This window comes from Mauremys reevesii, linkage group 3 (assembly GCF_016161935.1).
Source record: "Mauremys reevesii isolate NIE-2019 linkage group 3, ASM1616193v1, whole genome shotgun sequence".
NCBI classification, from domain to species: Eukaryota; Metazoa; Chordata; order Testudines; family Geoemydidae; genus Mauremys; species Mauremys reevesii.
Window position 1 is genome coordinate 72,588,227 of NC_052625.1, and position 27,539 is coordinate 72,615,765.

Here is a 27,539-nt window from a genome sequence, read left to right on the forward strand (position 1 = left end):
CCTGAGCTCCAGACCAAGCATCTATACTGCAATTTTTTAGTATTGCAGCCTGATCTCCATGAGCCCAAGTCAACTGACCCAGGCCAGTCACAGGTATGTTATTACAGTGCAGACATACCCAGAGAGATTAAGTTATTTGCCTGAGGCCACAATGCATATCCGTCTAAGAACCTGAATTAGAACTAAAAAAAGTCAAGTTCTGTGTTCAGATCACTAAGAATGTTTCCTCTCCAGAATCATGCTTCTTCCCTTAAACAGTCTTATGAAGACCATCACAATATCAAACATTTTAAATGAGCCTTTATTTCAAGACAGCTACATGATCTGGGTAGGAAATAGTGTTTTAGAGCCTGGAGGGCTTATTGTCTTGTTGATATGGAAACAAAATCTAATTAACACTTAAGAACACTGAAGAACTATACCATCCTCTTACTAAATTTACCTTCATTTTTTCTAAATTGGCTTCTTCAGTCATTTGCACAGCTTGTTTTACTTGTTCATAAGCACTAGATTCCCTTTGCTGCATCTCACTCAGGTTCCTTCTTACTGAAACAAGTGCACCCATTAAGTCATCTCTTTCTCTGCATCAGCAAAAAAAATACAGAGACAAGAAACATAAAACATTAATGGACTGAAAACAGCAGGGTCATAAGTAAAGTAAGACAAAAATCTGCATTAATATGTATTAAGTTTTAAAGACAGAGTAGCGCCAGCTCAGCACATACTAAAGTATAATGTGAAGGATGACCTGCTGTCCTTAAAAGCAGTGGGTTGTTAGTGAAGCTGCAATAATGATGGCAAGGTTCATGTCAGGAATTTACCCAAGCTAAATAGTACAAGTACGACCTTGTTTAAAAAAAATACAAGGTCAATGACAAGCTTCAGAAAAAACATAGGGCAAGGCAAAATGGGACAATTCTGACAATAATGAATCATTAAGAATACATTTTTCTGCATTTATATTTAAAGGAAAACTGCACTGAATCATATTAGTATCTGAGATAGCTAATATATATCTAAAGCCATTTGTACTCTGCAGAAAACTGGACCTAAATTCTGCTACAAGATTTCTGAATTCTGTATCACCATCACTTCTTTATTTAAAGTAAGAAATGTAGGTTCTCATATCCATATTTTCAGTTTTTGATATGCATAAGAGTTTTATATTGCTAATATATAGAAGTTGTCTTAGGTGCAGCTACAAGTTTTGGCAACTGGCTCTTCTGACACCTTGGAAGGTTAGGAGACAGTTTGGATTGTGGCATAATCATAGTAGCAAATACTGATCTTTTCAAAAGGTGCCTAAGAGAGAGTTAGGTGCTCAAATTTCACTGATTTTTTTCAGTGAGATTTATGCACTTAAGCTTCCTTAGTTCCTTAAAATCCGAGCCTAAATATTTCTGCTGAGATATCTCTGCAAAGCAGTGCAACAGTCAATTTTGCTGGATAAGATTTCAAAGGAATGAGGCCGATTTATACCACCTAAGAATCTGGTCCTCTAAGTTTCAGATCTAATAACCCATTGAGATGAATGGATCAGCCCACATATTCTGTTTCAAGCTATTCACAAACTCAGGAAAACAATAGTGTATTGATTTTTGCTCTGCTTATGTTTCACAGATTGATGGAGGGAAGGAAAGGAGATTTTGGTAGATGACTGGTTAGCTACCTGAATTCCTGTTTGAACAAGTATTTTGTGGTATTATAAATTATGTTAGAGTGCCTAGCATCTTGTATAGATTTTTTTATTATTTAAACCTAATTAAAGAAAGAGAAACAGTTGCAATTGTTCTTTTAAAGACTGCCACAAAAATGTTGCCTTCTTTTTACCCACGTATGGAATTACTTCCTTAAAAGTACACTAGTTTGAGATGCAGGAAGCAAAATATTAAGTCCTGGACCACTGACAGGTTAAAGGTACAAACCAGCAAAAAGCAGACCTGAAATATTATTTACACAGACAAGGTAAAAAAAAAAAAAAGGCATGCACACACTTTTTTTGTAGCTCAACTTTTCTACAGCTCCCAAAGATTCATGGAAACAGATCAAAAAGAATTGCTGCATGGAGTATTAAAAAAACAGCTGAAGGAACCCTGTCTGCAGGTACTAGATAATGCTTTCACCTCTCTTAGCCAGAAGGCCGATTGTACGTCATAGTTACAAAAACACCATTGAAATCTTGTTCCCATTGAAGTCAAAGGCAAAACTCCTAGGGACTTCTGTAGGGTCAGAATTAGACCCTATATTTGCCACAGATTTTTAAGGAGAACTCCCAACAGAATTTTCCTACAGCACTACAACCTAAACACAGACAGGGTGGGGGGGGAAAATCACCACACAATTTTTGGGAAATACTGTATTCTTGTGTTAAATGTTAAAAAACAACACTATTAAAATTAGTATTCCCTATTAGAAGCCATTGAGCTTTTAATTACAACGTAAATGTCCATGAACCTACTTTGTTAACCTTTCAATGGTCTGCATGTGGACACTGGAATGAGTCTGAGAAAGAACAGCCTCGTGCTGTGCGCATTTCAGACAAAGACCACCAACCCGGTTGGAATTACTGGTTGCAATAAGTGAATCTTGGTGTTTTAATCTTCCTTTTAGATCTTCACAGTTCTTCTCAGATTCAGATAAGTCTTTTCTGGAATTAAGAGAAGCTATTATTATAAGCAATAAACAAATGTTTCTACATTTATTTTAATAACTAGAAAGCTGTTATAACTAGAAGGACAAGGTGCATAGCCCATCAACAGTAAGGACATCCCAACATGTGAAGGGGGACCCAGTCAATCTGTGCACACTTGCATTGAAGGCCAGTGACTATATGATATTCTGCATTCTCCCTATAACGCTGTCATCACCTCCTTGCCTGTGCCTCACCCCTAGAAATTAATCTGCAACAAGTGCCAATACAAGATAAAGGTGCCATATGATCCCTGGACCTGATGCCACAAGGTGCTGAACACTCTGACTCCGATCCAGCAAAGCACTTAGGCTCATGCTTAACTTTAAGCATTTGAATTGCCCCATTGAATTCAATGCAACTACTCATACATACAGTTAAGCAAATGTTTGTGTGCTTTGCAGGATCAGGGTCAGTGTCCTCAGCACCTTGAAAGATCAAGTCCCCTATAAGAAACATCATTAAGAAGGTGGCTGCATTCTCCACTGGCTGAAGCTTTCAAAGAATTTGAATACTCCTATTTATCTTTGACTCTGGTGTTTGTGCATGTTTTGCACTTCAGGATCATTCACTGTACTAGTGCAACTAGCTGTTACTTTCATTATTCAATCATTATTTAAGATGGAGAATATGGGGATTAGTACAAGAATTAGTAAGGTGAACGAGGAACTGGCTAAAGCAGAGATGACAAAGGATTGTGCTAAAAAGGAGAACTATTGGGCTGGAGGGATGTTACTAATGTAGTTCCCTCAAGGATCAGTCTTGGGACTAATAGAAAATATTAAATCAGATCAATTACCCTGGCACAGAAAGAAGGAGCATACTAATTAAATTTGCTGATTACACAAAGTTGGGAGGCATCATCAATATGGAGGAGGATCAGAAACAGGAAGAATTGGATGAATACTACTCCAGTACTCCTGGAGAACTGGAGTAATAGAATGTGGTGAAATTTAATAGTACTGTACTAAGGTCATGCACTTAATGACTAATAAAAATTTATGCTATAAGCTGGGGGCTCATCGCTTGGAAACAGAGGAGAAGAAAGACCTGGGGATGTATTAGTCGATCACAGGATGACTATGAGCCAGTAATATGATCCAGCCATGACAGAAAAAAAAAATCAAAAAAAATCTGATCCTCGGATGTATTAAGTGAGTTATTTCCAGTAGAGATAGAGAAGTATTAATGCCATTGTACAAGGCACTGATACAACCGCATCTGGAATACTGTATACAATTCTGGTCACCCATCTTCAAGAAAGATTAATTCAAAACTGGAGCAGAGGCAGATAAGGACTACCAGGATGATCAGGGAAATGGAGGACCTATATGATGAGAGGAACTGGAAGAGCTTTATTTGTTTAGCTTAGCAAAAGGAAGGCTGAGAATAGATTACTCTCTATAAATACATTGCTGGGTAACCAACAAGGAGGAATAAGAGCTATTTAAGCTAAAAGACAATAGTAGCCCAATAAATAGTGGGTATAAACTGGCCATTTGAGGATGATTTCTGATCATCGTAAGTGTGAGGGTCTGGAACAGCCCCCCCCCAACACTCTAACTAGTTCTAAGATAGAGCTTGATAAATTTATGAATGGGGCTGCCTACTATAGCAGGGGACTGGACTTAATGACCTTCCACTCCTGTGTCCTACATTCAGGTTTCCAGTATTGCAGGGCATATATTTAAATTTAGCCTCTTTACCAGTGACCCCACCCGCCAAAAAATAATAATGAAAAATACTTATTCATGTAAAAGTAAAACACTTTCAAAAAACCCCACAAAATTAAAATGTGGTCTAAGTTAATTGACACAGTCCATTTAAGATCTGAAACTTCTGGCACAAGATTTCTATTATGGGATAGACCAATCAAATTTAACAGAAAATGTATAACTTTTCTACATATCTCTTTTTTTCCCTCTCTTTTATTTTGATCAGCTTACAAAATTTGAACCGAGTTTTATTTCTTCAAGAGAACTATCCTACAAAAGTCAAAGAGTCTAAGGAAGGATCCTATTCTCTAGTAAATCTCTATATGATTTTTTAATATTGGCTTTATCTTTATTAAATTTGACAAATCTTTTCCATAAGTGTCATGTAATTAACTTGTCTTAAAATCATGTTTTTAATTGTATTTCAGGAAGAACTGTTTATATTAGAAAACAGATGTTTAATTGTCACATGTGCCTGATTACTTTTTAAAATTTAATTTTCAACAAGAGTGCAAACCACTGAAAACACTTGTGTTTTTTACAAATTATTTAAAGAAAAAAAATGGCCATTTCAATTTACCTTAGAGACCGTACTTGAGCTTCAAGTGTATCAGTCCTTTCTTGATAAAGAAGTTTTAGCTTCTCCTTTATGAACAGATGAAAGAAAACTGTATGTCTTCCTCTTTCCTCACAATTATCTTCTCTTAGCACTTTATAGATACATCCAAAAATTAGCTATATTCACTAATTTCCCCTGAAGATAATCAATTTTATTTTAACTCAAACCATTAGTTTCAGAACTAAGTTTCCTTACTCTTCTTTTCGGAAAACTTAGATAATTAACAGAACTCTCACACTGATGCTTACTTATTTCTACACATCGAGCCACATCCTTAGGTAGTGTAAATTGCCACAGATCCATTGATTTCAGTTAAGCTACTTCAATTTATACAAGTTGATGATCTGACCAATTGGGTCTCATAACAGGGTGAGCCACCACCAAAGTGCCTGTTCATAACCTGGGGCAGCACCCTGCCTTAGTTTCCCCTTCTATTCAGGGCCTCCTAAGAACTCCATAATCCAATGGTAATTAAAAACACTCCCCTTCCAAGGTCAATTTTTTTAGTCCTTTCACACATTAGCCCTCCAGGGGCTAATTTCACACCCTATATTTCAGTGTCTCTCCTTGACTCAGGAGACTTCAAAGCAGGGTTCAGTTCAAACAGTTCCTTTATTACCTGCAGCACTCATCTCAGGCTAGATACAACTTCCCAGGCTTCTGTCTTGACACTTCCAGCCATCTTAGCTCCCACTTGAGCTGCCTTTCCCCAGAAGTTTGTCCCTTCCTACCTTAGCTCACCATGCCTGAGTTAATCACGTGATCTCAACCATTATTACCCACCTGGGAAAGTGATCTGATCATGTCAAGTTTGGAGCTGAAGCCCCATTTTCCCTTAAAGGGGCCAGTCACCCTATGACAGGCCTGCCTTTGCTCCCACAGAAGTCAATAGAAATACTCCTAAATAGATGAAGATTTGGGGCCATTATGAAGAACCTGGTAGACTCTCTCATTACCACAACATGAGTTATTCAATAGTTTAGTCCTATTTCTTGCTAAAAAGCTGAACATGAAAAAGATGTACCTGCAGTGGTTAAATGGCACAGTGATGTGGGGCTATAGCAATCCCTTATACAGAATTTCTCACTGTTGTTTCTTTCACCATGAATGATCAACCAATACACAATGTGGCAAGGCACCTTCTCAGTCTCCCCAGCCTCTGCTGCTTTTAGTCCTACAGGCTTGGGTAATATGGTCCCCCTTGGGACACTGGGGAAGTCTGCTCCCCGTATCTCCACCAGTCCTGTTTAGAGTCTTTTTACTCCCTTGTGGAAGAGAGTACTGCCTCTCCTCCTGGTGAGGCTCGCTGTCTTGCTGCTCCAACACTCCTGGCAGCAGGGCTCCTTCTCTCTCTGCTCTTCCCCCTCCTTCCTCCCAGGGAAGGGTTTAAAAAGGTCTCAGGCAGCTCTAAGTTGGAATCAGCTGATCCTAATTAACCTCAGGTAGCTCCCCCTCAGCTGATTCTAAGTGCTACCTTGGTAACCCTTTCTCAGCTGAACCTGATCCACCTGTAGTTGCCTCCCAGTTGATAAGGAGGAGGGCCTTTTAACCCTCTGGGACTGATTCCTACCCCTCCCTTGCAGCTGTCTGTCCTGAGTTTATCACAACAAATATCACATATGGGCAAATAAGAGGAAAGAAAAGAGGCAACTACTGTGGCAACTTGAACAGTCACAGGGTTTAAGATGCTAGGAGCTTAGTGTCATCACAAAGATGTCTGGCTCTGCAGACAGAGACATCAATGAAAATAATCTTTTATATACAGTATAGTGTTTTCTTGGCATAAATGAGTGATTAGGAATAATAATCTTGAAGCACCCAAATGTCCTTTAAACCTACATAGTTCACACACAGAGATATTACAGTACTTCACTCACCACAACTGTTAGGCAGAATGAAGTAAGTAGCAGTGACAACAATACACCACCACCGGTTTAGGTTAGGAAGTGAAAAATACATTGTCAAGCTGAGATGACAGGGTAAGGACTTTCCCAAATGGAGTATCTCCAAGATACTGTGGGCCTTCTGTGCTGCATCTCTGAGAGCACAACACAGAAATTGTAACCTAAGGGATGGAGATTAAGAAGAGATGAAGCCACTTTAGCACCATCTGGATGCTGGGCTGCTCCGGAGACTGCATGGACTCTCAGTACTGGACAGCTGCCTAAGTTACCGTAGCTAGCTCTTGGCTGCCTGCAGGCATCAGTATTGTCTAGAATCTCCACAGCGCTATTCATTGCAGCGCCATACCAGACAAGCGCTGTCTACCCCAGCTCCACCTTGACATGCTGAGATTTGCACAAAACAGCCTACCTATCACCACTGCCTAAAGGGACAATACAATTAATTATCTTAAGACACTAAGAACATGAGCTTCAAGGGATAGCTATTGACCTCAAAGACTAGGGGTTAAATCAATCAAATCTCCTCCTCCAAAACTCTCAGGAAATTATTAATCCTAAAAAATGCCACCAAGAAAGAGAAGCACTAAAATCTTTAGCCGAGATGTGACACCGCAAAGAAGTTATTTCAATACCAACCAATTCTAGCTGCCATTTTTCTGTTTCTGCAGTGGCTCTTGTGGCCAAAACCTGTTCTTTATTATGTGATGGTGATGACTTGGCAGGTTGACATAAATAAGAATCATCACCTCCTACAGTCCAGGAGTTCCGAACATTTGCCTAAAATACAATTGTAATGCTTCAGAATTTAATCACAACAGCTGTTTAAGTAAAAATATTAACTATTGCTAAATAAAGAAAAATATTGAATGTTACTGTTAAAATCCACTAACGGAAGAATCTGTGCAGAATATAATGTAGTTGCCCTCTGGGAAGACGATAGTAATGTCGGGATCTCTAATCCAGCATTTTTCAAAATTTTCATAAAGGTTTGGTTAAGGTTCAGTTTGAGAACAAGTGATAGTTTGGACAGTTCTTATTTAAATGAACCAGTTCACCGACCCTTAATAAAAAGAAATATCAAACTTACTGAGGCATCCAAAAGAGTTTGTTCTCTCAACGTCTGCTCTACAGTTAGAGATTTCAGTTCCTCATGGAGTTTTTCATTTTCAAGCACAACTACTCGTATCCGATCTTTCATCCCAAACAACTCCTCCTATGAGACCAAATACAAATACTGTACATAGACAGCTCCTAGATAAAGCTATGACCATTTAAATACATCTTGATGTCACAGGCAGAGTTGCACAAATAACTGATTTTTTGATTCACTTGCAGTTCCAAAAACTGAAAAAGATTCAGTTTGGGTCGAACCAAAATACTTTTTCAGATCAAAACAAAATGTTTCTTTCAACCCAAAATGAAAAGCTTCAGGTATTTTTAATAACAGCAAAGGAAATGAAGGGTTACAGTCACAAAAAAACATAGGAGGCAGCAATGTCCCCTCTTATACCTAATAGCCCAGTGGTGAGGGTTCTCACCTGAGACATGGAAAACCCAACTTTGGAGCAGGGACTTGAGCCCAGATCTCTTCTTTCCAAGTGAGTAAATTAACCACCAGGTGATGGGCTATTCTGGAGTGGGCCTCTCTCAATCTCTCCTGTCAAAGCTGTTCTACTTTGTATAAACACTTACATATCAATTGGAACAGAGACTGGATCCAAGGTGTCCCAGGTGAGTTCCCTAACCACTGGCCTATAGAGTCTCTTTCACTCTCTTTCTCTGACCCAATGACTATTCAAGCATTTTGTACAAAGTGAGACTTTTAACTTGAGTCAATTCCCTCATATGTGTGTCTTCTAACCAGTGGGCCCCACATACCACCTCCATATCTGTTTTTGTGAATGTGGCCTAAATCTCCTGCCCACACAAAATTGAAATGTTTTGTTTTGATGTTAAAAAACTGTTTGTTTTGGTCACTTCTAATTATTATTATTATTTTTTTTTTACCATTTTGGCCAAAAAAATTCACTGGTTTCACCAATTCACCACAAATTTGTGAAATGTTTTGGTTGTTCCAAATCTCTTTTTCAGTAACAAAAAGTTTCATGTAAAATTTTTTACCTAGCTCTAGTCATGCATATATATTTCTTAAGATATCAGCAAAAGACTCTCGTTCTTTTTTAACCCCATTACAGGCACAATAAGCATGTTTGGTAATAGTCTAATTTGCACATTAATGCTGGTTAGATGGTTATTTGAGTAGGAAAAGTTATTTAAATGAAACAGTTGTATAAGTAGATACACATTTGTCTATTTCAGACACATTTTATCAAGAAAAAAAAAGCCTCCTGATAAGATGGATTTTTAAGAGGTATACAGATGTGATGATGTATGTGAAGACACAGTACAGTAACTCCTCACTTAACGTTGTAGGTATGTTCCTGAAAAATGCAGCTTTAAGTGAAACAATGTTAAATGAATCCAATTGTCCCATAAGATTTAACATAAATGTGGGGGGTTAGGTTCCAAGGAAATTTGGGGGGGGGGGCAGATAAAAGGCATACTGCATACAGCCCACTGCAGGCAAGGACGCTAGAAAGCACCTTTGCAGCAGCAGCAGCTTCCCCGGAGAACAGGCTCTGATTTTGCCAGGAATGCTCCAGGCCCACTTCCTCCTGTCCCCACTCTATTCCAGGCCCACCTCTTCCCACCCCCACTCCACCTCCTCTCTAGAGCACGCCACGTCCCTCCCCTCACCAAAGTCCTAAGTGCTGCCAAGACTTTCTGTGAGGGAGGGGGAGGAGCAGAGACGCAGCGCTTCCCTGCTCCTGCCCCTCCCTCCCAGAAAGTCTTAAGCACGAAGTGCTGGGAGGGTGGGGCAGGAGCGGGGAAGCCCCGCGTCTCCATTCCTCTCCCTCCTTCCCAGAAAATCCTAAGCGCCACTAAACAGCTGTTTGGCGGTGCTTAGGACTTTCTGCGAGGGAAGGGGAGGAGCAGAGACACAGCACTTCCCCGCTCTGCCCCTTCCTCCCAGAAAGTCCTAAACGCAGGTGTTCAGCGGCGTTTAGGATTTTCTGGGAGGGAGCGGGAGGAGTGGAGACCTGGTGCTTCTCCGCTCCTGCCCCTCCCTTCCAGAAAGTGGGGGGAAGTGCTGGGAGGGAGGGGGAAGAGGCAGAGAAGCGGAACTTGTGCCATGCTCCCTTGTAAAGTTGCTGCTATTCCACAGACTCTTACAAGCAGGCAGCCAAACGACGTTATAAGGGAGCATTGCACAACTTTAAATGAGCATGTTCCCTAACTGAGCAGGGACATAACACTGAAACAACGTTAAGTGGGACAACGTTAAATGAGTTACTGTACATTCTGAACTGTATTTGCTTCAGTTTTGGCTAGTGTAATATTTAGAATCTCAAGGTCTGAGCCCATAAGCACTTTGCATATAGAACTCTTATTAAGCTCAATGGAAATTCCATGAGTATGACACTTGTGTGATCAGGATCTTAATGGGTGAAGCAGGCTGCATACCTTGCAAAACTTCACTTCAGCTTCTAAGTGGTGAATGTACTGGGACTGATCATTAATGATAGGAACAAGATCACAAAGTGTAGGCAAACTCTGATCTGCAGCTTCTGAAGTTCTCTGGGGGGAAAATAAGTAAATTAAGCATAATAAATATTTTATAATCTGAATTTTTCTCTAATTTTTGAAACACAGAAAGTTGTTTCCATTCACAGAATCCTATTCATACTTAATACTTTCTTTTTAACACTTTTCAAAAGTGTATCTTGTACAAAAACACTGATGAACTATTCATGCTATTGTAGTAATATAGTGAAATCTATATTAGAGACCACATTTACTAAAGGACTCAATGTCTTAAGAGACAATCCTAAAATATACCCAATTCTGTTCCACCTTTACAAAAGACCACTTCCACAGAGCAACCAATTTTTGATGGTCAATTGAGTGGTTGGTTAAGAGATATATTAGAGCTGATCCTCAACACACTGTATTCACTATAAGGAGACATGATCACACATATGTACTGTTCAGTAGTGTACCAACACACTGTAGAAGGATGAATATACAAACAAGTATAATATATATTATGGGAGTATCATAACAGCATGATAATTACATTTGAGAAGTCCGCACAAAGTAGGGATTACATATCTAACAGACTAAGGCAAGAAGAAGCAGCAAAGAATCCTGTGGCACCTTATAGACTAACAGACCTTTTGCAGCATGAGCTTTCGTGGGTGAATACCCACTTCTTCGGATGCAAGGCAAGAAGAGACATCATGATCATCTAGTCTGACCTGCACATTGCAGGCCACAAAACCTCACCCACCCCCTTCTGTAATAGATCTATACCCTTTGGCTGAATCCATGGAAGTCCTCAAATTATGGTTTAAAGACTTCAACTTACAGAGAATTCACCATTAACACTTGTTTAAACCTGCAAGTGATCCATGCTGCAGAGGAAGGCAACTGCCAATCTGACCCAGAGGAAAATTCCTTCCCAATCCCAAATATGGCAATCAGTTAGACTCTGAGCATGTGGGCAAGATCCACCAGGCAGATACCTGGGAAAGAATTCTCTATAGTAACTCAGAGCCCTCCCCACCTAGTGTCCCATCTCCAACTGTTGGGGATTTTTGCTCCTGGCAGTCGCCAATGGACCACATGCCATTGTAAGTGGTCCCATCATATCACCCCCTCCATAAACTTATCAAGCTCAATCTTGAAGCCAGTTAGGTTTTTTTACACCCACTGCGCTCCCTTTGGAAGGCTGTTCCAGAACATCACTCTTCTGATGGTAAGAAACCGTCGCCTAATTTAGAGCCTAAACTTGTTGATGGCCAATTTATATCCATTTGTTCTTCTGTACACATTGGTGCTTATCTTAAATAACTCCTCTCCCTCCCTGGTATTTATCCCTCTGATGTAATTATAGAGAGCAATCATATCTACCCTCAGCCTTCTTTTGGTTAGGCTAAACAAGCCAAGCTCTTTGAGTCTCCTCTCATAAGGTAGGTTTTCCTTTCCTCCAGTCATCCTAGTAGCCCTGCTCTGCACTTGCTCCAGTTTGAATTAATCTTTCTTAAGCATGGGAGACCAGAATTACACACAGTATTCCAGATGAGGTCTCACCAGTGCCTTGTATAATGGTACTAACACTTCCCTGTCTCTACTGGAAATACCTCTCCTGATGCATCCTACAGCTCCATTATTACATGTGAATCTAATATTACAGCACTTATTCTTAAGAGTACAGTATAAATTAACTGAGAAGGTAAAGAAATCTGTTCATCAAGCTAAGTTATAATGACTTTTAAAAGGCCTCTAAGTTTTGGGGTTGATTTTTGTTCTTTTGGTGAGTATAACCTTTCTTTCACCTGTCTAGCAAATAAAATCCCAATTTCTGAGATTTAAAAATTGACACTCAGATTGTAACAAAATTTATCACTGGCTACTTGTTAAAATGTATTCATTTTTAAAACTTATTAACAATATTAGAACCATTTCTAGCTACACTGCAATGGTCTTTGAGTAATACTTTTGTCATCATATAGATTTGTCATTAAACCAGAAATCAATAGAGCAAAATTAATGAGTTGGAATTTAAAACTCCCCTTTTGGGGTCCTTAAAAACAGGCCTGGGGGTTGGGGGATGAGGGGCTGATTGAAAAATAGGAAAACAGGAAGAAGTGAGCTTCATCATCATGGTTGCCACACCCACCATCTCCTGGGATCCCAGAATCCAATGACACAATTGGGCCAATATTGTCCTCACCCTGAGAGATGTCCTGATCAGACCAGGCAGAAAGAGAGGAACCCATATGATATTGCCACCTCCATTGGCTCTGTCTGAACTCCAAACACCATCTGGCTCCTGTCGTCACTCCCTCCCTTGTAATAGTGTTTTCTTTTTAAAAAACACCCCTTTGTATTTCTTTCTATTTGTTTTAACCCCTCTCTTTTTATTTGAGAAGCCTGCCAAGACTACTACTTTTTGCAACATACCTGTAAGCCTGTTACCAAAAAGGAAGTTAAAAGCAATGCCCTAAAACGCTCAATGCTGGTACGCATTTGCCAGGTCTCAGAGTGACCACACTGCACATTAAGCGGGGGGAAGAGGAGGGAGGGAGGGAGTGTTATAGAGTCATAGACTTCAAGGTCAGAAGGGACCATTATGATCATCTAGTCTGACCTCCTGCACAATGCAGGCCACAGAATCTCACCCACCCACTCTTGTAATAAACCCCTAACCTATGTCTGAGCTATTGACGTCCTCAAATCATGGTTTAAAGACTTCAAGGTGCAGAGAATCCTCCAGCAAGTGACCCATGCCCCACGCTGCAGAGGAAGGTGAAAAACCCCCAGGGCCTCTGCCAATCTGCCCTGAAGGAAAATTCCTTCCCTACCCCAAATATGGCGATCAGTTAAACCCTGAGCATGTGGGCTAGATTCACCAGCCAGACACCCAGGAAAGAATTCTCTGTAGTAATTCAGATCCCAACCCATCTAACATTCCATCACAGACCATTGGGCATATTTACCTGCTAATAGTCAAAGATAAATTAATTGCCAAAATTGGGCTATCCCATGATACCATCCCCCCCCATAAACTTATCAAGCTGAGTCTTGAAGCCAGGTAAGTCTTTTGCCCTCACTGCTCCCCTTGGAAGGCTGTTCCAGAACTTCACTCCACTACTGGTTAGAAACCTTCGTCTAATTTCAAGTCTAAACTTCCTGATGGCCAGTTTATATCTATTTGTTCTTGTGTCCACATGGTGGGCCTGGGCCTCTTTCAGATACTTTTGTTTCATTGAGGCTGTGCTGTATTTCATTAAATGACTTGTAATTGATAATTTTGTATTTTTCAGCTTAATTGGAAGTACTAGTTTTTAAATAAAAAGGATAGAGTATTTTAACAAATGCTAACTATAAGACACTAGGCCTGATTCTCCTTTCACTTACACAGCGGCAAAGCAGACAACTCCATTGAAGTCTATCTAGTTACACTAGTGTAAAACAAGTGTAAGGGAAGAGTCATGCCCATTACCTTCACATATAGCTTTGCAATAGTTCCCTTGCTGACAGAAGCACCTGACCCAGTCTTTTAGCAAGTGTAGCCAAGATCCGGGGATGGGGCTGTACACCAGAGGTAAGTACAGCAATCCAAATGTATTAGTGTATTCTACAGCTAACCAGTTTTCATGTTTTAGCTAAAATAGCTATTGTCTGGCTTGCTGGAGGAAGGTGTGTACCTCTTTAAGAGACTGAGACAAAGAATGGTTTTTGCAGCAGCCGCGCAGCCAGGCAGCATGGAAATGCTGCTCCATGCCCCCCCAGATGACTGGAAGAGAGGGAGGCTATATAAGTACATGCTCCCACCAATGAAAGTGGCATGTAGAAGATCAGGTTTGGTCAGGATCTGCTCTGGGGGGCTAGAAGGAATTTTTCCCTCACTGCCAGATTGGACTAGGTGAAGTGGGATTTTTTTTTTAAACCTTCCCCACAGCAGATTCGGAGGGGACGTGGGGGGGAGGGGGGAGAAGGATTGATCACTTAGTTGGGCAAACATGGGTTAAAGGAGTGGAAAAATGGGAGAGGGGGACTTGGGGCTCCTCTGACTGGCCCTGCAACACCCCGTCTTCTTATAGCCCATCTTAACCCTCAGTTGAGGGGCAGGGGGATGGCAAGGTCCCAGCAGCTGGTGGGCTGGGGACCAGGATGATGGTAGATGATGACAGCAGCTCTCTAGGTATAAATGGAAATGATCATGGAATTACCTGCACTGTACACTTTTATCTGCCGACTATTCCCAGACAGTTGTTAATAAAATTGTGGCCTGATTAAACCTCATCCAGTGTCTCCTGTCCTTCTTTCAGCATAGCTGGACAATAGCTGATAAGACTGTGCTATGCCTGTAATTTTCAAACAGTGAGGTTGCAAGTAAGAGTCAACACCCAAACCATTCTTTTTTCTCCTCCTGTTTCTGTTTTGTTTTGAAATGGGACTGGACTTTAACACTAACTTTTTTATTTCCCTCACAAAGGACAGTTGTTCTCACCTTGAATATAATCTAAGAGACTGTCAAATGATAGTGGGATTGTTTTGTTGTTGTTTGAACTAAGCAGGCTGAAGTCTCTGTACTCAGAACCCCAAACTTTGTTTAAAACTGTTAATATTGCAAAGTGACAGGGTATTTTCAGAGTCATGGATTCCAACGCCACGAGGGATCATTGTAATCATCTAATTTCATCTCATGTATAACACCATGGAACGTCCCCAAAATAATTCCTTGATCATATCTTTTGGAAAAGCATCCAATCTGGATTTAAAAATTGTCAGTGATGGAGAATCCACCACAAGTCCTGTTGGTAAACTGTTTCAATAGTTAAATACTCTCATCATTAAAATATTATGCCCAATTTCTAGTCTGAATTTGTCTAGCTTCAATTTTCAGCCTTTGAATTGTATTATATTTTTTTTGTTACATTAAAAAGTCCATCATCAAATATTTTTGTTTCCACAATTGTATTTACAGACAGGAATGAAGTTACCCGTTAAACATCTCCCAATTTTTGGGTCATCTGCAAACTTTATCAATAATGATTTTGTGTTTTCTTGAGGTCATTGATGTAAAATGTTAAATAGCATAGGTCCAAGAACTGATCCCACAGGACCCCAATAGAAACAGGGTCATATTAACATCTTTGATTCTCTGGGACCATTCTTTCCATTTAAAATGTGTTTACTAATTAAGTCCACTCAGAAATATGAAAGGAAACCCAAATGTATGAAGAAATAGAAAATTTCAGAGACAAGAGGTAAAATTTTCAAAACGACTAAGACCTGGGCTATAGTAAAAGTTAAGTTGACAAAGCTATGGCACTCAGGGGTGTGAAAAATTCACACGTCTAGTGCCGGAGCTAAACTGAACTAATCCCCGGTGTAGATAATGCTAGGTCAACCTTCCATCAACCTACCTTCAGCCGCTTGGGGAGACAGACTAGCTACAGCAATGGAAAAACCCCTTTTATTGCTGAAGGACGCATCTATGCTATGGCACTACAGCGGCATTGATACAGGACTGTAATCAGGGTGGATAAAAATCAATTTTTTTTTTTCATTTAAATTGGCTTTTTTTGGTAGATTTTTTTCCTCAAAAAGCATTTTATCTAAAGATAGTTTTAATTAAGATATCTTTGATCTATAATGTATTTCATCATGGAATAAAGATTATAAATTCTAATTCTATAGTATGAGAATATATTCACGTAATGTTTAAGAAAAGTTTTGTAAATGAGTTCCACTAGTTCATGGATTAGGGACCCAATCTTATGGGGTTCCACAGTTTCTGTATAGATTATTTAGGTTAATCTTTCTATCTACCCAATGGGACTCAGTGCTCAGTCTAGAAGATACCATCAGAGATGCTTAGTTTTGCAGTTTTCAAACTGTGGATTTGTCTCCCCAAAGGTAACATGCTTTTTAACAGCAAAAATGTTATTAAATAAATAATATATTGAGATGAGAAATAACAGCGCTCAACCCTATTGTCCCTCTGCAAATTTGTGTACACAGAGTCAATCCCTTACCTCTGTCTAAAAGTGCAAAGTTTCAAAAAGTTCAATGAACAGAAGATTGTTGTGGGCAGAAGAGATCTGGACAAGGAGAAGAAGTCTGGAGATAAACGTGAGAAGGGAAGAACAGGCAGTAGAAACAAAGGTGAAACTGTTTGAGCAGCATACTCCAGAAGTCTTGAGGTCTTTCTGAATGTAGCCTTCATTGATTTGAGATCTACCATACCATTCTCTCACTAGAAGGGAAAACCTACAATGGCAGCAGGCCATAAAAGAGACCCAGTTTGGGAATATTTTAATGAAGTTCCTCTACCTGTGGGTAAGACAGGCATGCCTGCAAAATGCAAAACAGTGCAACAAAGAAATGCAAGGCCTGGTTGCCCGAATGAAATAACATCATAAGAAGTGTTCCTTCTCAGGAGGAAGCTGTGTTGAAGATGATGAAAGGAATGTGTCTGAACATGCAGGATCTTCAGGTTGGTAAACGTTTTTAATTCATACTTCTTTCTTTAGAACTGCCTGTCTTCCTTCTGGACTACTCTTGAATTCTCATGTTTGAGCAAAGAAAACACCGCAGTTGTTACTCTATGTTACTATTATTTTAGGTGCAGTTGTGATAAACTAAATAGCAGAAATAGGTAGATCTTCCTTTTACAATTTCACCTTTAAAGTAGTACTGAGAGTCAGTGAATACAAAGAGTAATACTAAATGAACAATTTGGCATTAATAATTAAATAACTATATTGACTTATTTTATTTAGGAGAGTCCATCCTCAACATACAGGATTCTGAAGACTATCCACCTTCAAGATCATCATCATTTTCTATAGTTTCAGAGTTATCTACCAATGATAGTGTTTCAGTCACATCATGTATGTCACATAGCCACAGTATATCACCTGTAGCAAAAAGAAAAAAAAAAAATCTCCATCACCCAGAAAGAACCACAGATAAGTTTGGATAAGAACACGCAGATTACAAAAAGAGGTAACTGATGAAAAAATTGCCTGGTTTGTTTATGCAGCAAACTCTCTTTTCCATATGATTGAGAAGCCACACTTCATTAACATGGTTCAGTCATTAAGACCAGGATACAGTCCACTCAACAGAGCAGATGTCGCAGGCAAATTGCTAGATAAAGTGTATGAAAGAGACATTGAGCAGTGTGCAAAAGGTCTAGAGTAGGGACTGGCAACCTTTGGCATGTGGCCCATCAGGGAAATCTAGGCCAATGGGGGCTGCGGAAAGTAGCGTGGGCCGAAGGATGTGCTGGCTGCCACTTCCTGCAGCCCTCATTGGCCTGGAATGGTGAACCGCGGCCCTTGAGAGCTGCGATCAGCCAAACCTGCGGACCCTGCACGTAAACAAACCGTCCTGGCCCGCCAGTAGATTTCCCTGACGGGCCACGTGTCAAAGGTCGCCGATCCCTGGTTTAGAGGGTAAAATTGTTAACCTGAGTATTGATGGATGGAGCAACGTCCACAATGATCCTACTGTACTTGCCTGTGTGACAGACAAAGGGAATGTCTTCCTTACAGAAACAATTGATACATCAGGAAATGCACACACAGCAGAATACTTACAAGAAGTAGCAGTAAAAGCTATAACAAACTGTGAAAAAAAAAATAGTCTAGTATGCAGTTTGGTCACAGACAATGCTGCAAATGTATCCAAGATGAGAAGAAATTATTTAGTGGAGAGTCCCTAGCCAAAGACTTCAGTGTTCCAGAAATAAAGGCTAATGTCTTCAAAATTGCAAAATACTTCCATAACAACCACTTTGCAGCAGCTCCTCTGAAAAAAGTGGGAGGAACCAAGCTAACTCTTCCACAAGACGTGTGATGGAACTCAGTAGTGGACTATTTTGAGCACTATATCAAGAACTGGCCTAATCTGATGACAGTTTGTGACCAAAATTGTAAAAAAATAGATAGCACTGTCACAGCCAAAGTTCTCAACATTCATCTTAAGAGAAATGTTGAACACATGCTGAGTACCCTGAAGCCTATTTCTGTAGCCTAGAACAAAATACAGGGAAATAGCTGTTTTATTGATGACGCTGTTGAAATTTGGAAGGAACTGAGTGAGATCTTGACAAGAGAAATACGCAATGACAGAGTTAAATTACAAGCTCATTTTCTTGCAAATATTCTCAATACTTGGTACCAGGGTCAAATCTTTACTGCTGAAGAAGAGGCGTTTGCTGGATGTCCATGTCATAGCCATCATCCCTCCATAATGCCAACTATAATAAACTTCAGAGCTAAGAGTGAACCATTCAAGAAATATATGTTTGCTGATGATGTTTTAAAGAAAGTCACACCACTGAACTGGTGGAAGTCACTTAAGCACTTGAATTCAGAGACTGTTGAAGTGATAATCTCACTTTTAACAGCAGTAGCTTCTTCTGCCGGTGTAGAAAGAATATTTTCTTCCTTTGGACTAATTCATTCCAAATTGAGAAATCGTTTGGGACCTGAAAAAGCAGGAAAGCTTGTTTTTCTTTTCCAGATTATGAACAAACAGGAAAATGAAGGTGAAGACAACTGAGTTAGCTGCAGAAGCAAATATTTTAAGTTTATCATGTTGACATGCCTGACATAGTCAATTCAAAAATTCATATGCTTGTTTTGTTAAAATATTATATGTTTGCTGTTGAAGAAAAAAATCCAGAATACTTAACTAATCATTGGTGCAGGATTCAACACATTATCCTACCACCGTGCCTCCATCCTGACATGGAGAGATCACTTCCAGGAAGGATTTTTTTTTATTATTATGACTCTTTAGCATAATAGGATAGGGTAGAGTAGTCACTGGAGGCTGTCACAGGGTAGAACTGGAGCAATATCACCAAATTAATTTAATCTTTGATACTGAACAAGCATCAGAGAGTAATAACTGATTTGAACTGGCCCCATGGAGGTGAAAGGCTTTCCATATATCCCAGTGCAGAGTGCAGTTCCACTGCAAGAGGGATGGATGTGAGGAGATTCCACAGGGGAGGACCTTCCTACACCAAAAAGCTCATTTCCACAGCAAACCTCGTGTGTCCCTAAGCAGCAGAATTTTAGTGCAGAGCTATAGGGTTTGCTGTTACATGGATCAACGAGCAATTGTACAAAAGGCAAAGGGTACACCACCATCAGAACCTCAAGGCTGCAGTAAGTAGCCACAGAGGAAAGTAGGATCCTTTCATCACCTGCCCTTATGGAACCATCCTCACAGGCAAAACACTCTACACAGGACTTCACTTCCAAAACAAAGTGCTAACTTCTGGAGGAGAAAGGAGCAGCCAAGATGAGGGAGCCATACACACATGGGTGCCATCTGTACTACCGAGGGGATGTGAAGGCCTGGATTCCATAGGAAGATATTTGTCACTCTTCTACTGTGGTCATAATAAATTAATAGCTCATGTAGGGCTTTTCCCATCTTTAGTTCTCAAAGAGATTACAAAGGAGAATTACTCACAAAAATCCTCTCTCTACTGAGAAGCAGCCAATCCCGCCCCCACCCATGGGATGATTACGGAGATTTGGGGCCTCCTATTCTTCATGGATAGCGGATAATATGCCTGTTGGGAAAAGTTATTACTCATTCAAAGTTACATGAAGAAACTAGAAGTGAATACATACTGAGGGTGACATCCTCCTCCTCCTTGATGGAGATACTTCACTTTCTAGTCCTTCTTGCTCCCGCAATAAAGCTTTAAGCTGATTAACTAAGGAACAAAATTAAACTACTGGTTAACAATCAGACTTGATGGAAATCAAACAATAATTTTGCTCTGCAGTTCTGAGACTAGCTGTCCCAGAGTAACATTTACCTGCATGACTGTGTTGCAGTTCCTGCCAGGCCGTTTCCCCACTCTCATCATTACCTGTGGAGGACTGGTCAAATGCAACTTCACTTTCTCCCGCTGTGGGATCTCCTTCCACCAAGGCATATTTCAGTTGATGGATACTTTTACTAGCACGGTCTGCGAACAACAATATGTATCAGCCATCAAAAACAGAGTGTCTTTCCTTTCTGATGAAAAAGCAACTCTGTCATAAACAGATAGTAAGGGTTAAAGTCTCTTTTACCTGTAAAGGGTTAACAAGCTCAGTAACCTGAGGAACACCTGAACAGAGGACCAATCAAGGGACAAGATAATTTCAAATCTCTGTGGAGGGAAGGCTTTGTCTGTGTCCTTTGTTTGGATTGCCGTTCTCTCTTTGGATTTAAGAGAGGCCAGACATATTCTTCAAGTTCTCGAAGGTTTCCTGAAGTATTTTCTTCTATTCAGTATAGTGAGTATTAGAAGGCGGTTTAGTCTTATAATTGATTTCTACATTTGCAATTGTGTGTTTGCTGAAGAAATATCTTTATTTGTTTGCTGTTACTTTGATTATTCTGAGAAAGGGGTGGGGGGGGAAGCCTCTCCAGGTTTATAAGTTAGACCCTGTATTTTTGCATCCTGGTAATACAGAGATAGAAAAAAAAAGTACACTTTCTTTAATAAAATCTTTTCTTTTAGAACCTGAGTGATTTCTTCCCTTGTTTGAATTTTCAGGGGAAGGGGAGGGGGAAAAAGTGAATCCCTCTTTGGTTGATTCAAGGAGTCTGAATCAAAGTATCCCTCCCAAGGACAAGGGGAGGGGGAAGAAGGTGGGGGGGGGGGGGAATGGATTATTTCCCTTTGTGTTAAGATCCAAGGAAGTTGGGATCTGTGTTCCCCAGGGAAAGTTTGGGGGAATAGGGAGTGTACTAGACACTGGACTTTCTAGTTGGTGGCAGCTTTACCAGATCTAAACTAGGATTTAAGTTTAGAGGAGTCCATGCAGGTCCCCATCTTGTGGACGCTAAAGTTCAAAGTGCGGAATAAACCTATGACAAACTCAAAGCTAGATTAATTTACAGAACTAATATTTTAACTCTATAAAAAGATAGTAGAGTGAAATATATTCAGGCTTTGCCTGAATTAAGGCTTTAACCTCATTTGAACCTTTGGTGAGTAGCTACCAGGAACTGCCTTACAGTGGCTTTGCCTGTCTGTTAACCACAATTTACAGTAATGCAGTTTACCTGTTTCAGGCAGACATTAACTGTTACCTAGGTTCCCCTAAAAACCAACCTGTGCAGTAAATAGGATGATAAGTCAAACAGGTGTTAGGATGATAATTGCTGCCAATCAAACTGACTGAAGAGCTTTGGATTGAATGAGGATAGTGTTGGTGGCCTGAACTGAAGGAGGCCCCATGGATGATGTTGCCCCTTCTCGGGCTCCACCTCCTCCCATGTGGGCTATTGGACCCGACATGATTGATCCTGGTCCCGTTACCCCCGACCCCGAGCCTGAGAGGAGGCCTTGCCTGTGCAAGCGCCCCTCCAAAGCCATGCCGTGTCACGGACCCTGGGTGCCCCCACGGGGAACGGGAGGGGGTGGGGGATGTGCCATCATGTCAGCCTGGAAGTTGATCCGTGGCACAGAAATCGATCATGGCTTATGGACTAGATAATCCGTATGTACAGTCTATCATTGAACAGGTTTGCTCCGGATCCTGCAGCAATCACAGGAACTGGCTTTGGCTGCCTTAAGCGGTGCCCAGATGGGAAGCCCCCCCCTCCCTAAAATTACAAACACAGGCCCCCCATCGAACCGTATTCCACCTTTGGATCGCCGAGAGGCTATTGATAGATCTCTCTCTCTGGACGGAGAAGAAGAGAGAACTTGGACTTGATCGGTTCAAGTTCTTCCTTCCAACACCGATGGTCCATTAGGATTTGGCCTGAGTGCCTTTGATTGGCGGCCGTTCAACATCGTACAAAGGTTTTTTTTTTTTTTGCCCTGGCCTTAATGATGCCCGGATATGGGAATATATGGATAATGGTATGTGTCCCCCCCTCTGTCCCTGTGACTATAACTGCTGGTACGTCTTGCTCAATTAATACTTTTCAAGTGATGCCGATTGATTGACCCGATTGAGATTGGTGTCTCGGAGTTTTGGATGCCTGCCTCCCCTGCCTGCCTTTGCTACATCACACTTGCCCACCCAACACGACGAACTTCAGGGAGGGGATCGGATGGGATCACAAGCAGAAGGATGAGGATATTATGCAATGCATGTGGGGTAACTGAGGGGGGGACGGAGACTGGGTAGAAGATGAAGGTCCTTACTTTGGAATCAGAGTGAGGCGAGCGGTTGCAGCTGGGCCCCCATGCAGAATGGATGAGATGATGATGCCTAAGATGCGCCATCTAAGGAATGGGTAGATGTGGGGCCTCTACACAGAAATGGCCCCTCAAGAGCAACTGCCCTGCTCATTCAGGATTTGAGGCTGCAAACAGTAGGACTGAAAAAAACTGCAACAGGTGTCAGTATTAGAGACTGCTGCAATGGGGGGGGATGAATGACTGAGAAAGCAAAGATGTTTGATCCTCCTGATTGATTTAATTGATTGAAAATATTTTTTGCTGCCTGAATGTATAGGATGATATCTGATAATTTCCCCGTAGAAGAACTTGACGATGGTGGTGGGTGGAGAAGAAAAAAAAAACACATCATGATATAAAAATGTGGTATTGATTGATTTTTTGGGGTTTTTTTTGCTGCGCCCTGTGTGTGTTTTTTTTTTTTTTTGTATTGCCTCCCTCTCCTGATCCATTACCCCTGTTTTTAGAGCTAATTGTTTTTGTTTTTTAAGTTTGAAAAAAAAAGCCAAAAAAGTTTTGTTATTCTTTATGGTGTTATTTAGGCATAAATTTAGGTAATTTGGAGACAACAAGCTTGGAAAACTGGTTGATAACCTTGAGGTGTAGTTGATAGAGAAGGTAATAAACTACAAGCTAATGTAATGTTAGGCAGAGTAAAAACTCTGTGGATGATTGCTAGAGGAACAGCAGTTTTTGCAAAGTTGCTAAAAAAAGTAGTTTGGTTTTTTTTTTTTTTTTGTGTTTAAAAATTAAATTTAGGTTGTTTTGTAATGTTTTGTTTAATTAAATTTTTGTTGTATTATTGTGTAAATGCTGTATATAGTATATGTAATTTGAAATTGTATTAGGCTTAAGGGCATATGGGTGATGTTTTGTGTTGTTTTTTGTGTTAAAAAAAAAAAAAAAAAAAAAAAAAAATTTAATTTATTTTAGAGCCAAGAAAGTAAGTAATTAAATGATTGTATTATTTATTTAAATGATTTTTTTTTTGATGATTTTTTTTTTTTGTATGGTGTATATATTGTATTGTATGTATATTGTATGCTGCCCAGTTTTTAGATCTTAAGAAAATTGGTGTTAGCTGCAGCATTTTTTGTACCATGCATTTTTATTTAGAGTTAAATTTATTATGTGTATATTATATGTGTTTTTTGTTTGTTGTTTGTTTTTTTTTCCTGGAATTGTTTTTTTTTTTATTTTTTTTATTTTATGTTGTGTTTTTTTCTCTCCCTCCCTCCCTCCAGTTTTGTCTGATGACATCTGAGGATGATAGTTTGCCACAAGTTGGTGTGCTATAGAAAGGGGAATCCTGTAAATTTACACCATTTTTTTTTTGTGCTTTTGTTTTGTTTGTTGTTGTTTGTTTATATTATGTAAAGCATGGTTATATATAGGTTGGCTTTATAGTTTTTATTTTTGTTTTGTGATAGATTGAGTGTTTGTTATGAGTTGTTTATGTTTGTTTTTTTTTTTTTTTTTTTTTTTTTTTTTTTTTTTTTTTTGTTTTTTTTGTAGAAAAGGCGGAGATGGTGTGTGATAAGTTGTGAGTATTAGACTTCAAGGTTCAAGGTAGAGGTTTTTTTAGGGGCTAGTTTTAATAATGGATAAAGTCAAACAGGTGTTAGGTTAGGATGATAATTACCTTATGAAGGCGGCTGTGTACCTGTTTAAATTTTTTTAAATAATTTGCTTGCTTGCTTGCTTGAAAGCTTTGCTTGCTGCTGAAAGAAATAAGGAAGATGCTGTGAAGAAATGCCAATGACCCTTTGCTGCCAATCTCATATACCAACCCAGGGTCACACTTGTATTAGTTTTATTACAATGCCGCTGTTAGGTCAGATAGAAAAAGAGATGGAGCTTATTCATACACGCACACATTCACTGCATTCATACCCTCACGCACCCACACACTTGCACAGGCAGAGAGTTACCGAGACAGCATGGAGGCCGAGAAGCCGAAGCATGGTAGATCTGATGTGTCTGTCTGCGATCACGAATTCAGGCTGCTGAGAGGGTCAAAAAGCAGGGGCTTGTGTGCATGCCTTCTTCCTCTTATTTTTGGAACTGGGCGGCTCCTGTCACGTACACTGAGGCTATGGCTACACTTGCAAATTTGCAGCGCTGCAGCAGGGTGTGAAAAAACACCCTCTGCAGCGCTGCAAATTGCGGCGCTAAAGCGCCAGTGTAGTCAAAGCCCCAGCGCTGGAGCGGCTCCCAGCGCTGTCCGTTATTCCCCACAGGGAGCTGGAGTACGGACAGCGCTGGGAGAGTTTTCTCCCAGCGCTGGGGCTTTGACTACACTTAGCGCTTCAAAGCGCTGCCGCGGGAGCGCTGCCGCGGCAGCGCTTTGAAGCGCTAATGTAGCCATAGCCTGAGTTTCCTTTCTGTGTCCGTCACCGAGAAGCATTCCCAGACCAGTTCCTTTCATGTATACCAGGTTCTTTTATTTTCAGCATTTCATGACTGCCTTCTCAGAGCAGATTATATCAGACACACCTGGCTCCTCACTCCTCTGTCCTTGCAGTTCCTCTCTGCCCAGTCCCACATACACTCCCTTGTTCACACTCCCTCGTTCACACTCTCTGAGGGATGGGATATTACAAAGCTTGGAAGTTCATACAAGTGGCAACCTGAAAAGACCACAGAGCTTGCAAAGGTTACAAAACTTAAAAGGCTATGCTAACAATAACTGAAGTTACAAAGTCTGCAAAAAGGTTGCAGAACTTAATGATACACATTACAGATCTTACAATTGCATTTGAGCGGAGGCTTTACATAACATTAACCACACTAGTGCAAATGGCAATGTAGCTATCCACAATAGAGGTCTGTACTGGTGCAGATACACCAATGTTTTTCTGCTGACTGAAATCCCCAGGGTAGAAGAGGCCTCAGTTATTAATTATGGACTTGAACCTGCAAACACTTACTACCATGAACAACCACATTGAGTTCAACAAGACTGCTCATAGTCTTAAGAGCTATGCTTGATACAATGTGCAGGATCAGTCCCTAAGAGGACTGGGATTCTAGTCCTCTTAGTTGGGGGGTTGGGGATTCTAATGACAGCCACAAATAAAGCATTATTCAACAGAACTGTTAAAAATTATCTTAAAGCTCAGCAAACAGGTTTGTCGATTTACAATGGCAATTAAATAAAAGTATAAGATGAGTTCTGAACAGACTTGGAAGTTAACTAAGAACAGATACTTCCACTGAGTGCTTGAGAAGAAATGGGAAAACAATTTCTAATATTTTATAAAGCCTTTCCAGAATGAACCAAATCCAATCACACAATGGTGATAATATTTTCCTTTCATTTTCAATGCAGCTCTTTAGTACAATGCCTATTTTTTTTGTTTGTTTGTTTGTTTTTGCACTAAGCTGGCATTGTTTGACAGCCAAGTCTCTTTAACTTGGCCAAAAACGTGAAGACGACATGACTGATATCTAGGACTGACAACTGCAGCACGACTTCTTAACTCTACCATGAGTTTATCTGAAAACATTTAAGGCAATTTCAAAAATATGGTCTTGTGTTTTCAAGGTATTTAAATATTACCTACATTTGTTTTAATTATGAAATTTCTTTTCAACCGTTTGACAGGTTTAGAATGGTTATTGCAAACTTTACATTCCACTATATAATAATAAAAATATAATTATCAATAGTACCTTAGCTCTGTTCACAGGGTGGATAAAAATCGATGACTAAAAAAAAAAAATCAGATTTTTTTCCCTCAAAAAGCATTTTATTAAAAAAAATCCATCTAAAGATAGTTTTAATTAAGATACATTATAGCTCAAAGATATTTCATCATGGAATAGGGATTAAAATTATAATTCTATTGTACGAGACAATATATTCATGTAATGTTTAAGAAAAGTTATTTAAATGAGTTCCAATAGTTCATGGATTAGGGACCCAATCTATGGGGTTGCACAGGTTTCTGTATATTTAGGTTAATCTTTCGCTCTACTCAATGGGACTCAGTGCTCAGTCTAGAACAGGGGTCTCAAACTCAAATGACCATGAGGGCCACATGAGGACTAGTTCATTGGCCCGAGAGCCGCATCACTGATACCACCTTCCCTCACTGTCCCCGGCCCTACCCCCTACTCCACTCCTTTCATAAGGCCCCGCCCCTGCCCCACCTCTTCCCTGCCTCCATTCTAACCCCTTCCCCGAAGTCCCCACCCCAACTCGCCCTCTCCCTGCCCCCAGAGAGTGCAGGAGGGGTGTGGGGGGGGGCTCAGGGCAGGGAGTGCAGGAGGTATGCAGGGTGTGGCAGGGGGCTCAGGGCAGAGAGCTGGGAGTGTGGGATGCAGGAGGGAGTATGGGGTGTGGCAGAGGGTTGGGTTTCAGGCAGGGGGCTCAGGGTACAGAAGGGGTGTGGGATGCAGCAGGGGGCTCAGGGCAAGGGGTTGAGGTGTAGGAGTGGTGTGGGATGCAGCAGGGGGCTCAGGGTAGGCGGCTGGGGTGCAGAAGGGGTGTGGGATGCAGCAGGGGGCTCAGGGCAGGGAGTTGGGGGGCGGGGTGCAGGAGGGCTCTGGGCCAGAGCCCGAAGCCGCTTACCTAGAGTGGCTCCGGGGTGGCAGCGGTGCACAGAAGGGGTGTGGGATGCAGCAGGAGGTTGGTGTGCAGGAGGGGTGTGGGATGCAGCAAGGGGCTCAAGGTAGGTGGTTGGGGTGCAGAAGGGGTGGGGGATGCAGCAGGAGGTTCAGAGCAGGGAGTTGGGAGGCAGGGTGCAAGAGGGCTCTGGGCCACAGCCCAAAGCCGCTTACCTAGAGTGGCTCCGGGGTGGCAGTGGCGCAC

At 40.8% G+C, this 27,539-nt stretch overlaps 1 protein-coding gene across 16 annotated transcripts in view; it reads right to left on the bottom strand.

Annotated features, from left to right (window-relative positions):
• Nucleotides 1-27,539, bottom strand: part of SDCCAG8 (SHH signaling and ciliogenesis regulator SDCCAG8) — a 149,954-nt gene that overhangs the window by 111,078 nt on the left and 11,337 nt on the right. For 15 of the 16 annotated variants that reach the window (XR_005596239.1, XR_005596242.1, XR_005596241.1 and 12 more), the window contains exons 2-9: nt 20,354-20,506; nt 20,163-20,248; nt 10,453-10,566; nt 8,015-8,140; nt 7,564-7,704; nt 4,985-5,049; nt 2,459-2,647; nt 443-581 (exon numbers count right to left, since the gene is read on the bottom strand). Coding sequence is in view for 9 of the 16 variants with exons in the window: in XM_039530501.1 (XP_039386435.1) it covers nt 443-581; nt 2,459-2,647; nt 4,985-5,049; nt 7,564-7,704; nt 8,015-8,140; nt 10,453-10,566; nt 20,163-20,248; nt 20,354-20,506 (1,013 nt within the window). In the remaining 7 variants the exon portion in view is untranslated. Of the gene's footprint in view, nt 1-442; nt 582-2,458; nt 2,648-4,984; nt 5,050-6,047; nt 6,247-7,563; nt 7,705-8,014; nt 8,141-10,452; nt 10,567-20,162; nt 20,249-20,353; nt 20,507-27,539 lie in introns of those variants that run through there. The other variant, XR_005596243.1, reaches the window with a different exon arrangement.